At 38.8% G+C, this 16561-nt stretch overlaps 1 protein-coding gene across 1 annotated transcript; it reads left to right on the plus strand.

Moving 5' to 3' along the window:
* Positions 1-14497: 14497 nt before the first annotated feature.
* Positions 14498-15125, plus strand: LOC116111567. Its single transcript, XM_031397733.1, has one exon. The coding sequence runs from the start codon at positions 14567-14569 to the stop codon at positions 15098-15100; it is 534 nt and encodes a 177-aa protein (XP_031253593.1). The 5' UTR covers positions 14498-14566; the 3' UTR covers positions 15101-15125.
* Positions 15126-16561: the final 1436 nt, after the last annotated feature.

Raw genomic sequence — 16561 nt, forward strand, 5'->3', positions numbered from 1 at the left:
GCGCAATCTTTGCTCGCCTTGTACTTGGCCCAACAGAAGACCCAACTGGAAGTTGCTAGGGGATTCTTCAAGCTGAAGGAAAAGAATGCACAGCTGAAGCAGGATTTGGTAGCTACAAAAGAAGGGTTGGACCTGAACATCATCTAGATAAATCAATACATGTTGGAGAGGAACTCTACTCTCCATATGGTAGAATTCCAGAAGACCGAACTAAAGAAGAAGGGAGAAAAGCTCAAACAGCTTCAAAAGACAGTGGCCAGGCTTACTAGGGAGGCTAGCAAGAAAGAGGTGGAACTGTGAGTGAACTCTGAGCAGGCCTTACAGGCGGAGGAAGAGAGAGCTCGATTGTGGAAGACTTCCGAGAAACAGAAGAAAGCTCTTGAAGCAAACCTGAAAATGTCTCAAGGGCGGGTCGCTTCTTTAACTGAAGAGATAAAGAGACAAGAGTTGGAGATCGAGAGAAAAGCTGCTGACTGGTCAATCCAGTCAATTTATGCCCTGAGGTCAAAAAACCCAACCATGGACCTTACCGACCTCTCAGATGATTACTAGAGGATCCTTGCCTCTATGGCACAAGCCGATGTAAGGCAGATCAAGGACTTTATCCGGAAGACGATCATCTAGAGGGGCATGTTCCGAAGGACCCAGTAGTTGACCAGGAGGTCGCGACCAGCGTGGAGAAACCAAGGTTGCACCGGAAGGGCTTAGGGATAAAAACTAATGATTGTTTCTACCTCTACTTTTCCCACAACTTTGCTTAACTATCTTTGCATAGTCCCCTGTACTAAATGATTTATGAATGAATTTGATCGCTTTTCAAATTATTCGTGAGTACTTATAATTTTTCGCACTTCACAAATATTACACATGCGAACAGGAGGACGCGCTCCAACTATTTGCGATATTAAATTATTTCTGAGTACTTACAGTTTTTCGTACTTCACTAACATTACACATGCGAACAGAAAGATAAGAACAATGCGAGTAACAAAATCACATTTATACAAGATCAATTTTACTTGACAGTGATCTTAATTACAAAAGCTTTACAAGGGAATCTTTACAAAGAAAGAGCGAGTTCGAAATTAATGATAATAAGGGCGAAGAAGCTCAACATTCCAAGCTCACGGTACTTATGAACCGTTGAGCATTTTGAGGTGATAAGTCCCCAAGCGTATCACCTTAGTGACGCGGTAGGGACCTTCCCAATTTGGTCCCAATACTTCCGTGCTTGGTTCCTTTGTACCGAGAAGAACTTCTTTCAGAACCAGGTCACCGACCTGAAAGTCACTTCTCTTGACTTTAGAGTCAAAGAATCTTTTTGTGCACTGTTGGTAGGCTACTATCTTCAACCAAGCCTTGTTGCGATGTTCTTCAACTAAATCTAGACTTGCATGCATAAGCGTTTCATTGTCAGTTTCATTGAATAGGCCTTTCCGAAGTGAACTAGTCCCTACTTCCACAAGGATCATTACCTCGCAGCCATACGCTAGTGAGAAAGGTATCTTTGAAGTAGAGGTTCTCGAAGTTGTCCTGTATGCCCATAGGACTTTTGGGAGGTCATCGACCCAATTTCCCTTGGCAACGCCAAGCTTAGCTTTCAAAGTGTGCTTGATGGTCTTGTTGAAAGCTTCAACTTGGCCATTGGCTTGTGGTCTTGCGACCGAGGCAAACATTTTATGAATCCCCAACTCATCACAAAATTGCTTGAATTCCTTATTGTCGAACTGCTTTCCATTATCAGAGATGAGGGTATGAAGAATTCCATAGTGGCATACTATGTTTTTGAAGACGAAGTCCTTGAGCTTTTTGGTAGTGATCACGGCCAAAGGTTTGGCCTCAGCCCACTTGGTGAAGTAATCCACCGCGACTACCCTATACTTGACCCCTCCCTTTCTAGCTGGCATTGGTCCAATAAGATCAATTCCCCACATGGAGAATGGCCAAGGGCTAGTCATGGTTGTCAGTTGGTGGGAAGAAGCTCGTGGTATGTTCGCGAACCGCTAGCATTTGTCACACTTTTTTACAAAATTGAAGGTGTCTTCTTGGAGTAAGGGCCAGCAATACCCTTGACGAACAACTTTGTTAGAGAGGGATAGCACAGCAGTGTGGTTACCATAGATCCCTTCATGTATCTCCCTCATGATATAGTCTGCTTCCTCATTGGTTACACATCGAAGGAAAGGGGCGCTAAACCCTCGCTTGTACAACTGATCTCCTATAAGTGTGTAACGAGCAGCTCTAGTCCGCATGGTTCTTGCCTTGATCTTGTCATTGGGCAAGGTCCCATCTCGGAGATAATAAATAATTAGGGTCATCTAGGGATCTGATTATGTCACATTCACAACCTATTCGGGCGAGCTGATACAAGAGATCTCTATGAACCAAACATGAATACTTTCTAGTGCATCTGAGTCCAACGATGAGGCTATTTTTGCCAAGGCATCCGCGACAGAATTACTATCTCTAGGAATCTGCTTGATTGTGAAGTGCTTGAATGGCTCGAGCGCGACCTTAGCTTTCTTCAGATAACTGATTATGTTTTCTTCCTTAGCCTGATATTCCCCCAAGATCTGGTTAACAACCAGCATGGAGTCGCTGTGAATATTGATTGCAGTTGACCCCATGTCTTTTGCCAACCGTAGATCAGTGAGCAATGCTTCGTACTCGACTTCATTGTTGGTTGCTTTGAACCCAAACCAAAGAATACTGTGGATGCAAGTCCCTTCGGGACTAAAGAGGAGAAGGCCTACCCTGGCCCTTTCCTGTTCGAGGATCCATCGACATAGAGGCTCTAGGTCTATAGATTCTGAATGGTTTCTTGGGTGACTTAGTTGGCCTATTGCTCGGATTCTTTAACCGGTTGGTATGAGAACTCCAAAATGAAATCGGCAACAGCCTGCACTTTAATGGTTGCTTTCAATCTGTACTGCAAGTCAAACTGACTTAGTCATGTATTGTGTGGGCATGGAAATAAGGTTGCAACTTCCTAAAGGCAATCAGTAAGGCATAAGCTAATCTATCCATTTCTGGATATCGTGCTTCGGTGTCTAGCAGACGTCTACTCACATAATATACCGGTCATTAGACTCTGCTTTCTTCCCGAATTAGAGTTGCACTGACCATATGCTGAGAGACGGACAGATACAGAAGAAGAATTTCCTGAATGAGAGGCTTGGACAGAAGAGGTGGCTTTTCAAGGTGTTCTTTAATGCTTTGGAAAGCTTGTTCACATTCGGGAGTCCATTCGAACTTCTTATTGGCCTAAGTATATTAAAAAATGGCAAGCAGCGATCTGTTACCCCTGATATGAAGCAACTAAGAGCCACTATTCGTATATTGAGACTTTGAACCTGTTTTTGGTTGGTCGGGCTTCTCATATTAAGGAGAGCTTGGATCTTTTCAGGGTTGATTTCTATTCCCCTCTAGTTAACCATATGCTCTAAGAATTTTCCCAAGGATACTCCGAACGTACACTTGAGAGGATTGAGCTTTATTCTGTACCTCTGGATTATACCAAACATCTCAACAAGATACGTTATGTAATCTAAAGCGACATGCGATTTGACCAGTATGTCATCAACATAGACTGCTATTGATTTTTCGATCTGCTTGGAAAACATTCGGTTAACCAATCGCTAGTAAGTCGCCCCAACGTTCTTTAAGCCGAAGGGCATAACCTTATAGTAATATAGCTCTCGATCTATAACAAAGGAAGTATGTTCTTCGTCTAGTGCGTACATCGAGATCTGATTATATCCCGAGTAGGCATCCATAAAACTCAGCAGCTTGTGCTCAGAGGTGGCATCAATGAGCTGGTCGATTCTTGGCAAGGGAAAATTGTCCTTCGGATAGGCTTTGTTAAGGTTGGTGAAGTCAACGCAGGTCCGCCATTTGCCTTTAGGCCTCTTTGCCAAGACCGAGTTGGCAACCCAGCTTGGGTAGAGTGCCTCTCGGATGGATCCATTTAAGAGGAGATTATCTTCCTCAACTTTCAAGACCGCATATCACTCGGGATCCATTGCTCTTTTCTTCTGGCGAATCGGCCTGACCTCAGCATCTATATTTAGGGCATGACATATAATATTCAGGCTGATCTCGACCATGTTAGCATGAGTCCATGCGAATACATCGATATTTTTCCTAAGGATGCTGGTCAGGTCGTTGGTGAGCTGGGGGTTGAGATTACTTCCTATTCTTAACACTCGGCTTGGCTCGCTTTGATCGATCGATACCTTAGATAGGTCCTCGACCGCCCCACTGCAAGGGTATTCTTGGATGCAAGGATCCATGTTATCCTCAACTAGGCCAGGTTGTGGCTTGATCTTACTGATCGTCATTGCCTGCTCAAGGATACTGATTAGAGTTCATTTTTCCTTGCACGCCATCTGCACTGCCCTTACATAGCAGTTGCAAGATGCGCGTTGAGATCTACTTACTTCCCTTATCTCTGTTGAGGTGGGAAACTTCATCTTCAGATGGTAGATTGAAGTGACTGCTTTGAAGTTTCATAGTAGAGGTCATCCCAAGATGCCATTGAAAGCGGATGGACAGTCCACTACTAAGAACTCAGTCATTTTGGTCATCTCATTGGTCTCTCCCTACGTGACCTGGAGCGAGATCGTCCCTTTGGGAATCAAATAATCCCCCGTGAAACCATAAAGAGGGATAGAGGTAGGCTTCAGATCTGCCTTGTCTAGTTTCATCTTCTTGAAAGCTCGTTGGAACGAGATATTCATGGTGCTTCCATTGTCTACCACATTCTGTGGATCTCGCACCAACCTATTTCAGGTGTGATGACGAGAGCATCATCGTGGGGATGATGCAATCGCACCGCGTCTTTCTTAGAGAAGGTGATTTCCTCCTCCCTGCGAACCTTGGTGGGTCGCGGCGTCGTACTCATCACACTTATGGGTTCATGACGGGCTGTATGAGCATACCTTTCCTAGGCACCTCGAGAATTCCCTGCGAGGATGATCCCTACACAGTAAACACCTTTGCGACCACAACGCTTCTTTCCCGGTTCCTCTTGATTTTTCTCCAGAACGGGAGCGGAGTTATTGATATACTCTTTGAAGTGCCCTTGCTTAATGAGGTCCTCAATTGCTTGCTTAAGGACCCGACACTCATCAGTGTGGTGCCTATTATCCCGATGATAGCGATAGTATTTTTTATTGTTTCTGGCTAAAGGGGGGTTTTTCATGGGCTCAGGCTCAGGCTCGGGCTCTCCGAGCAAACCAACCTTCTATGATTTATCTAAAATAACTGATACCAAGGCATTTAGAGGAGTATATTGACTCTTGTCGCGATCACAATGAGGAACTAGGGCATAAGATTTTTTGGGCTCGTGCCGCTGCTTCTTTTCTTTTCGCTGATCATCATTAGCCCATCTACGATCAACCCTCCTATATTCTCCCCGGTTGGGGGCACTGCTCGAAGGACCAAGGTCGTGGCGATTGAGAGCGGCCAGAGAACTTTCAATGCAGAGGTACTTTTCGGTAAGGTTGTAGAAGTGACTGAGGGAAACATCATCATCAGATTGTAGCTCCTTCCACAAGTTTGTATGCAGGTGAACTCCCGCAATGATGAGAGTCTGAACAAACTTTTTAGGAGTGTGAGCCACTTTGTGGAGCTCCCTATGGAACCTATCTATATAAGATTAGAGGGGTTCACCCCGCTCCTGCCGTATATTACTTAGGTAGCTTAGCGGCATCGAGAATTTCTTATTTGCTGGAAGTGCCTCAAGAATGTCGAGCTCATGTGAGGCCATGAGCCCACCGATCTTGCTGGAAGTGGCTTGAACTAGTGCTTGGCATGGGTGGTAAGGGTTACTGCCATGCAATGACATTTTGCCAAGTCTGAGACTTGGTGGAGTTCCTTGAGGTCGTTGAACTCGAATAAATGATCCTGCGGTTGTGGTTGCAGTTGAGGAAAGATCATAAGTCGGACTCTTCCTCATCTCGGTCGGGAGCCCCGGCCAATTTTGACACACATTGGCTAAAGCCGTGCGATGACATTGAGCAATTCGAAGAGTCTTTGTGACCTCAGTGGCGGTACAAACCGACCCATGGACAATGGGGATCTCCTACATGACAACAATCAAAATCATCATTCTGGCGATATAGAGAATTCCCTTGCCCAGCACCTTTGTGGGAGTGCCCGTGTGATGTGGCGTGGGATAGCTCATGCTGCGACATATCGTCGAGTCGTAATGCCACGAGTAATCTACCCAAGGCGCGATCGGTGTTCGGTAGTCTCTTGGAGCCCTTAGGTCCACTGTGCACCACTTGATTTCCCTTTGTTTGACACACTGCAGTGTGCACGGCATGGGCTTTCGCCCCTTTTCACGCTTTCACGCAACTTACAGGTGTTTTTGACGATAGCACTGTCTCATTAGATTCGGGTGGCATGACCCGATCCAATCGGTCCAGCCCTTGGCTAACTGTTTGAAAAGTATTATTGAACCTCTCCAGGTAATTCATGATGATTGGGTCAGGCTGTGAGCTTGAATGAATATCCCCCATGATATTCTGCTAGACTGGTGGCGCTTCGGGAGAAGTGTCCTCCTATACATGAGGGATTGGTTCATTACCATGATTGGTTTGCTCAGATTCGAAGTCGCAGGCCATTTGTTGTGATGAGACCAATTAGTCAGAGATTTCTCAGATGAATAGTAGGTACTAAATCGGACCCTCCTTCTAGTGCCAAACTGTTGATGCTCAATTTTGATACTAACTATTTGCACGTGGGAAAGCTAAGCGGACTTAGAAGACACAAGCGATATGAGAATATTTAGTTAAATAGAGGGTGAAAAGCAATGTTTAAAGTGGTTCGGATGCTCGAAAGCGAATCCTATGTCCGCTGATATTGTATTAATGAGAGTAAGGTCAGGTCCATTGTTTTAAAAACCAGACCGGCCGACAACCCGTTCTGCTAGCCGGGTCACGGTTCAACCGGTCTAACCAGTTAGACTGTCGATTGGACCGGTGATGTCATCACACATCATGATGACATCAACACATTTTTTAAAAAACTTTTTTTTTTTTTAGATTTCTATTTTTTAATAAGACAATAACAACTTAATTACTGTCCAATCCAATATAATTCAAAGTTCAAATTCAACAACAATCCTAGCATAATTTAAGTATTTAACAACAATTCAAAGTCTAAATCCAAACATGATGTTGTATTTACATATTAAATGTCAAAATACATACTAATTAATAACAAAACATTTAATGCAAGTGTTTTTTCTTTGATCCGTCTCCATGTTGATTGAGCTTCACACACTAGCATCAAAATTCATCACCATCATCATCATCATCATCATCATAACCATCATCACCATTTACGCAAATTTAAGTAAAAAATAGAAATCATAAGTTAAAACTTGTAATTTAATTTAAATAGATACTAAGTTGATTAAATAATTGAAACCAACCTTCTGAACCATCTGTTGAATCATAAAAAGAAGGGTGATCAGCAACTCCGGTAGGAATAGATCCTTCTCCATATAACATTTGTTCCAACTCTTCATAATTAAGTTCACTGACCTCCTCCTCTTCATCGTCAACTATCCAACCTTCTGTTTTGTCGATACTTTCATAATCAATAGGATCCAAACTTATTCTCTTGTAACACTTCCTAAAATACCATAAAGAAATATTAAAAGCATAACAACTAAAATATCAAGGAGAATAATAGATAATAACAATAAGAGTGATGCATAATTGAGTAATTGACAATGTTTTATACCTGTTTTGCAAACGCAAGTTATAGTGAACGGAAACAAGATCATTCAACCTTTGATACTCCAATCTATTCCTCTTTTTAGTATGTATGCGCTCAAAAACACTCCAATTTCGTTCACATCCAGAAGAGCTTGAAGTTTGACTAAGAATTTTTATTGCAAACTTTTGCAAATTTGGAGTACTATACCCAAATGATCTCCACCATTCATCTAATTGAAAATTAAACATAATAAATAAATTAGACTTAAAAAACAAAAGAACTTATAAATTTTATAACTATTACGTACCAGGACGTGTGGTTTTGGCGGTTTCAAGAGCAAGCCCACGAGAAAAGCTTTCCTCTCGATTTGAATATAATCTACTCTCTTCCATTAACCTTGTCTTGCTCAAATTGAAAGCACTTGCTTTACTATCAATAGTATCAAGGAAACCACTCATGACTTCTGGCTTGAGGCAAAAAGATTCTTCGTCATATTTAAAGGCATGATTCAAATAATAAGCTGCAGCATGGATATCATGACGAAATGTCCTATCCCAACGTAGCTTAATGATTTTTGTATAAGACTTGTAGAATTTCTTTTTATTCTTAAACAACTTCTTAATTGCATTTTTCGCTCTGTACATGCCATCATACACATATCCTATTGCTGGCTTCTCATCTGAGTTAACAATCCTCAACAAGCGCATCAATGGACTCACAACTTTGGATATCTTACCCATATCATCCCAAAAATCGTTATCCAAAATTATGTCAATAACATGTTTGCCTTTATTACTTTTTGCACATCGAGAATTGACAAATGACCTATTTGTCACCATGGCTTGCAAGTCATGTTTGTGCTCATAAATGCTTCTCATTGCAATGAAAGTTGTAGTAAAACGGGTTGCACCCAGATGAACAATTTCTTTCCAACCCTGTTCAATTGATAAATAATAGATGTTAGTCAATAATAAAAAATGCATATTATGTTATGACTTGACAAGAACATGAGCTAAAAGTATATTACCTGTCTTTTCCTCAACCAAGCTATCAAAAATGTATGATTATATATAAACTTTGTCACCTTAGAAGCACGTCTCGCAAGATAAACTATGTGATCCCTCTCAGCTATGTCTTTTAACCCCAAATTTATGCTATGTGCTGCACAGTGTGACCAAGTAATACTCGAATATTTCTCAGACAACATTCTTCCAGCAGCTTTATAATTGGATCCATTGTTTGAGACAAAATGGACAATACTATTTGGTCCAATCCATAAAACTACCTCCTCAAACATCTTCAACAATGTCCCAGCATCCTTCACAACATCTGAAGCATCAACTGATTTCACAAAACAAACTCCCTTAGGACAATACACCATAAAATTGATCAATGACCTATGTGAATTATCAGTCCAACCATCAGCCATTAAGGTACATCCAACATTTTCCCAAATCTTTCTATAACTATCAACAAGAAGCTACACTTCCTTCTTAGCATCTCTTAACAAATTGACACGCAAAGCATGATAATTTGGGTATTTATACCCAGGCCCAATTGTGGCTATAGCATCCACCAAAGGCTGAAGGTAAATTGAATTTACAGCATTAATTGGAATGCAAGCATCATAAAAGAATCTTCCAAAAGCCATGTCTGCTCTCCACGTCGCATCTTTTCCAGCTAAACAACTCCTAATTGATGGTTGAGATCCACCAATTGTCCTTGGAGCAAAATAGTTACCAACCCCAATAGATTTGTTTCTCTTTGATTTGTCTAGCATTGTACTTTGTTTTTACTGCCAAACCTACCTTCATTTATGTGAATTCCTGATGGACGAAACTCTTCACTATCTTCATTTAACATATCTCCCTCAAATACATATACAGGAGCACCGTAGGGAGTATTATACTTACTAGAATCAACCTTCTCTTTATTCTTTATCCCAATGTCTTTTAGTGATTCTCTCATGGAGTATTGGACATCAAAAGGAACTTTTTTACAAACACCAACATCCCCCTTTGTTTCGGCTAGATGTTGTTTCATTCTAAAAATACCTCCTCCTCTAATTACTTTCCCACAGTGAAGACATTTTAATGTCTTCCTTCCATTTGGATCTACACCCTCAATAACATGTGCCCATGTTATATCAGTCCTACCTCTACTAGATTGTGAAGAAGACCCAGAGCCAGATGTTGCCATTGTCTATTTTTAATCTTTATCTACCTATCGGCTATCACACAAGAAATAACAATTATTACTCAACCAATTGCAAGTTCACAGCTATGTAATCTCAAGATAAATGCAAATAACTAAAGCCATTACTCTCTATAATGAAGAAAATAACTAAAGCCACCAAAATATATATATATATCTTGTCCTCTAAATTTACGCTACTATATTGTTTATTTTATAAAATAAAATCTCGGCCAACAACCAAATAAATGCATTGCAAAAATGATCATATCACAAATAATATGGTTGATAACGTATTAACATTATATTAATTATAACAAAATAAATGAAAAATCTCTGACTTGCTTTTGGGTGGTAATTGGATTGAATAAAAATAGCTTTCGGATATGTGGCATGAATCGTGAGAACCTTAGTTCACAGCTAGTTTGTCACATAAAGAATGGTTTGCTTAACCGCACAACTTGAATTTTCCTTCTACAGCAACCTGCTCAAGAATATTAATAGGTTGACTGTTAGAACCACTCGGTTACCTAAGGAAAAGAGATTATGGCAGTTGAAGTAAACATGAGCATAATTCATTAATATCTAGCGCTTGACGTCTCATCTCAATAAATTCAGCACTAAAGCGAAACTTCTCTGCATTATGGAGACTGAAAAGTTAGATCCACTTGAACATTTGAATGCTTCAAAAGCATATTATACCAACATCTAATACTAATCTCAACTCTCCACAATGACTGTGATGATGTTCACAGACTTTAGAATTAGAACAGGCTATATCAGTTGAATGGTAGCATAACTACCATGAATGCATTGTCAACACTATATTAACTACTTAGTTCATCACTCTGTCACATTCTACAGCAAATAAGCTATATTAAACAAAAAATAATCTCAAATAAGTTAATGATAACACAAAGTGGCCCTTTCAGACCACAGCTAGGATGCATAAACCCAGTTTCTGCGTGAACATATTACAAAGAACACATATTTGGGGCTTATTTCACCTGATGAGTGGGAGAATGTAAGTTATTGTCGTATGGTGGCCTAGATACCAAATCAATTTATAGATACCTATCAATATTAGCAGCATAAAATCTTACCAGGAAAAATTAGCTTTGCAAAATGAAGTTTTCAAAAAAGAAAATATAGGCTTTGTGAACTCTAGTCATGTATGGTCTCAATGTCAGAAATTTATGGCTTTAACACAAATGAAAATACATCTTTCTGAATGTTTACCAAGGGGAATGAAAATGCCTTTGAACTTCTCAAAAAGACGATCACATAACCAGACAAAATCACTGTAACGGCGTATGACAATCTTCTCGGGCCCCTGGTACTCAGGCAAATTTGTCTGCATTTTCCACACATTCATCATACAACATATTAAATTCTTTTCTAGGAAAAATGTTTTAAGCAAAAATACCAATTCTCTTTTGCTCTAAATGTAGTTGTAACATTTTCTCATTTAATTCTTACTCAAACTGCTCCAAACCAAACCTGCCCGAATTAATATCTTTGTATATAACTTTTATTATTTTGTGGATATAGAATAAACACGTTTAATGTTATGACGTTGATAGATAAGAACATGCTCAAGATCATGTTAATTTAACCACAACAGCTCTATAGATTTCCAGCGAAATGAACAGGGTGTTAGCTTAAATGTAAAGGGAGTGAGGAATGGCGTGACCTGGATCGATGAATGGAGTTGTTGCCATCGATTTCCAGCTAGGGAGGAAGATGTTGTCGATTTTCGGTGAGAGAGGAAGACGTCGTCGTTGATTTCTGGCGAGTTCAGATGCGATTTGGGTGGAATTTCAAAGAGAATAGAAGACAGCCAAAACCGTGAGAGTTTTTGTGAGAAAAACTGAAAGAGAAGAAGATGAGAAGGGGCTGCGACGCTGCGTGACAGAAGAAGAGAAGAAAGGGTGCGACGATGCGTGACAGAGAAGAAGAAAAGAATGGGCTGTGTGAGAGAAGACGATGGATTAGGGATTAAAAGTGTGGACCGGTTTTTTCACCGGTTCGATCAGACCGGCGGTTCACTTATATTATCCGGTTTTCAACCGGATTAAAACGGCTTAATGCTTATTAACGGGTTTGAGGGTAACCCGAACCAGACACGTGACCGATTCATGGTCCAACTGGTTGGACCGGCCGGTCTAGTCCGGCTTTTAAAACAGTGGTCAGGTCGCATTAGGCGAGCTGAGTTACAGCTTAGAGAATATAAAAGAGAGAGAGAGAGAGAGAGAGAGAGAGAGAGTTATTCTAGATTGAAATTAGCTAATCCTCGCAAATGAGAGATAAGGTCTCTATTTATAGTGGGGTAAACCAAGGTAATGATTACTAAATCTGCAAGTGGGTGGGTACCGTGCAAATCTTTCTCTGTGTCCTATTGCTCACCTGCCCGAGTGATTTCTTTGACTTATGCATGAATTGGACACGTGGACGATCCTCGGCCACTAACTAGCATGTCACTCACCTGTCGTACTGACAAGAGCCATACCACTTGCGTCAGACACTACGTGGCCGCACCTGGACGACATAGAACCTTTCTAAGCTCTGACCATCCTTTACTGGCGAGATTCCACGTCAGCCATACCTTTTCAGGCATAACACAATCAATTATAAATGTTGTTATTAGTTAGATGAAATTAAATATATAAATATATGTTCATATGCACATTATCCACCTAAGTTTTATACCTAAATATTTTCACAGAATTACTGTTGCGTTACTCATACTCACTTTTACAAATGCTGAGGGGTTATGTATAGTAAAGTCAGAACATTAACATTAATCTAAATGCTTTTCAGTAGAATACGAAACTCCAAGAAGATGAAACGTACAAGTCATGGAACATTTTCAGGGACAAACCGAGACAAACCATTTCACATTTTTTATTTTATTTTATTTCTATGTAGAAATTACGTACAAGTCTGCATGTGGATCATTTAGGCTTTAAAACATAAACACCCTTCAAATTTCGTGTAAGAAATGTTAGACCCAGAGGTTTAAATAAATGACATCACAAACCCATATGTTATCTTATAAGTTATAAGAACATTTTCATCCAAAAGATAACCGTTATTAGCTAAATCTGTTATTTAACACACAAAATATGACAAGAAGACACAAAAACCCTTTTGTCTTATCTGATTATAAATAAAATAAACAAAAACAATAGTTGAGTATAAAAAGGTCCGAATTTTTTTTTCCCATAAAGATATATATTTGATTAATTTTCATTGTATTTCCAATTTTTCGCATTTATCTAACAGATTAGTATTTCCAATTTTACGCCTTTGTCTAACTGATTAGGTTAACGACGGTAATCCTTTGGATGAAAATTCACTATATAATAATATTTGGGCTTGTAATGCCAATTGTTTAGACACTTGGATCTAATTTTACTTATACTAAACCTGAAGGGTGATTATGTTTTAATGCCAGATTATTTAGTATATCTAGTTATTATTCTACCCATTTGGTAATATATGTCTACTTCCAAGTGAAATGGACGTGTTACTATTTTATGAAAATAATTCTTTGACAATTTGCAAAATTAAAAGACTTTGCAATTTTAGTTAATCTGAAGATTAAGAAAGAAAGATACATATAAATCACATATTAATATTAATTACTAAATCCTTAAACTTAACCTATGAGTTGATTGGATTATAATGTCTGTATATGTGGTTTAATATAGTTGTGTTCAATTTTAACCGAGACATGAACAACTTAGCATAAAGTATAAGCTCAATTAATATCATTTGTCTTATCTGATTATAAATAAAATATTACACCAAAAAATAAACAAAAACAATAAAATATTGGACTAAAATTGACCTCTGAGGCTGAGCTGTGGTTGGTCCAGACTCAAGAGTCGTTGATCAGTATTACAAAATTGAACCCTACCAGATCACTAAACAAATTAGCTATATCACATATAATAGACTAATATATCTTAGAAATTCCTTCTTTTTACTTTTCAAGTTGAAAAGATTAGGAAGCCACCAATATTTTGCTTGCCCAAGTTGACTAGTAATAATATTAATACATCTAATTAGTCTAACTCTAAGAGATCATGTTGGACTGCTTTGATCCCCATTCCTCTGGAATTCAAACACTGTGTTTGGTCTAAAAATCGGTAAGAGAATTCCTGTTGTCCTGATGGCTGCCAATTGAACCTATGATTCATGCAACGAAGCTGGTTTATATATTTTTTTTATATCTTAAAATATATTATTTTCTACACCTACTCCCAACTTGGACTCGCAATCTCTTATTTTCTTAATTCTTTCATTCCTTCTCTAATTTTCCCACCTTTTAGATTGAATATGAGAACCTCCCTCGTTGTTTCCGAGAAGGAATAATTCTTTGTTTCACGTTTGTTTGAAATTAGAAAGTATGAATTCTTACCTTGGGTTTGAATGGTGTTAAATTCCAATACACCATAGTCAAACGAAACCTATCTCACGTTGTAGTCAACAATTTACTCACCAAACAAGCTACCACTATAAATACCACATTAGATTCTCTTCGCTTCATATCCCTTTATAACATAACCTTTTGCTTCCTTTGCTTACACCGACGACCTCGTATAAAGTTTCTCTCTCCCCAGCTATCACAGTAAAAATGACAACTATACTAAAATCTCTCAGCTTACTTTTGCTTCTTCAATTGCTAAACTCCATTTTCATTGAGACTGAAGCCCGTCCCTTCAATATCATGTTGCCACGGAACTCTACCAGAGAAGTAGTTGATGGTTTTTTCGATGGGTTAGCTCTTGGAGCAATCAAGCAATCTGGGCCGAGTCCTGGTCAGGGACACAAGTACATTGACAGTCATACTTTAGGAGGCATTAAGGAGTCGGGTCCGAGCCCTGGTGTCGGTCACAAGTTCACTGAAACTCATAATCTAGGAGGCATTAAACAGTCGGGTCCAAGCCCTGCCCAAGGATACAAGTTCATTGATGGTAATACTCTTGGAAGCATTAAGGACTCGGGTCCCAGCAGCCGTGGCGAGGGACACAAGTTCGTTGATAGTCACACTCTTGGAGGCATTAAGGACTCGGGTCCCAGCAGCCCTGGGAAGGGACACAAGTTTGTTGACAATCATATTCTAGGAGGCATTAAGCAGTCGGGTCCCAGCCCTGGCGCGGGACACTAAAGTGCCATCGGAGAAAGAGGAAGCATTCGTTTGAAACTTGATCTAATTATATTCATTTTTCTTCTCAGTTTTTTGGTTCATTAATTTATCATATTCATATTTTTTGTTTTGATCAACATCCTATTAGTAGAAACAATACTGTTAAGGATGACCATACAATACCATCCTATATATAGACTTGAGATGTTAATATGTATACATATAGAATTAATGTTTACTTTTGTTTTCAATAAAATTCTTATATACCTAATACCTGTTTGTCTCAACTCTCAAGTGACATAAGCAGGCCCTGTCTGGTGACCATTTGTGTGGTCAATGCTTTACAAATCTCACGAGAAAGAATTAAATATGTAAGATCAGTGCTTGGTCAAATTAATTCTCATAAATACCCTCGTGTGAAATTAAATGGAAAACAGAACAACTACCATGATACAAATATATCTATGTGATTCAATCTAATATTCTTTTATGTGATGCAATTAATATTCGGAAACATAGAATATAATTAAATTCATATCTTAAACGAAAAAAAAAAAAAACTCTTGGCATCCATAATATTCCTTATTGTACATATATAACATAGAATTTTAATCTGTAAATCGTTATCATAATTGCTTTGGTGCTATTAGATATAATTTGGACAAAATCTTACAGTGTCAGAAACATAATTGCTTTGCTTTGTGTTATACTATCATCGTTGATGATGATTCAATTAATAACTTCATTCATCTTGTACGTGTAAAACCTAAAACAAGAGGCAGCATAATTTAAGGTATTAAGCAGCTTTAAATGTGTTCCTCAAAGTCAAAAGGGGTGGCAGCAGCCACAGTGACAGGTATTTGCATGGGCATGCGGCACCGACCCCGGTGAATAGAAACTAGAAAGAAGAGACATATTCTTTCTTTCGTCGGTCCATATCTTACGTCCTTGTCTGCCGCTTAATATCTACAAATCAAAATTTGACTAAGAGCTGTGCCAAATTTCTCAAGTCAATCAAAGCCTACCTGTCGTCCATTTGAAAGATATTAACCTTATTAATTTCGTCCATTTTCTCAGTCTCAATCTTCTAGACTTATATATATCTACCTATATTAGTCAATCTTATATATCTACCTATATTAGTCAATCTTATTAATTTTCTCTAAGATTTAATTTAATTAAATTATATTAACCTCTTTAGTTTTTCATTTTTTCTAATTCAAACAATTTCCCAGTATTTTAAAAATTATAAAGTAACTTTACTAAAATTTGCTAAAAAATAGATATATTATTGACATTTTGATAGACTTTATCATAAACTCGCATGCACTATTAATTTTCAAATCACAGCGAATTTTGTGTTCATTCAAGAAAGAACAGAAAGTGAACCAGATTTTTCCATTTTTTTTTAAATAATTATGATATATAAAATTATTTGGAGTACTCCAAGTTAGTTTTAGATTTACCAAATTTTATTGGTTT

Source organism: Pistacia vera, unplaced genomic scaffold, assembly GCF_008641045.1.
Source record: "Pistacia vera cultivar Batoury unplaced genomic scaffold, PisVer_v2 Contig645, whole genome shotgun sequence".
Lineage (NCBI taxonomy): Eukaryota > Viridiplantae > Streptophyta > Magnoliopsida > Sapindales > Anacardiaceae > Pistacia > Pistacia vera.

Excerpts from the sequence above, each read along its gene's own strand:
- LOC116111567 (XM_031397733.1), top strand. The coding sequence starts at position 14,567 with ATGACAACTATACTAAAATCTCTCAGCTTACTTTTGCTTCTTCAATTG.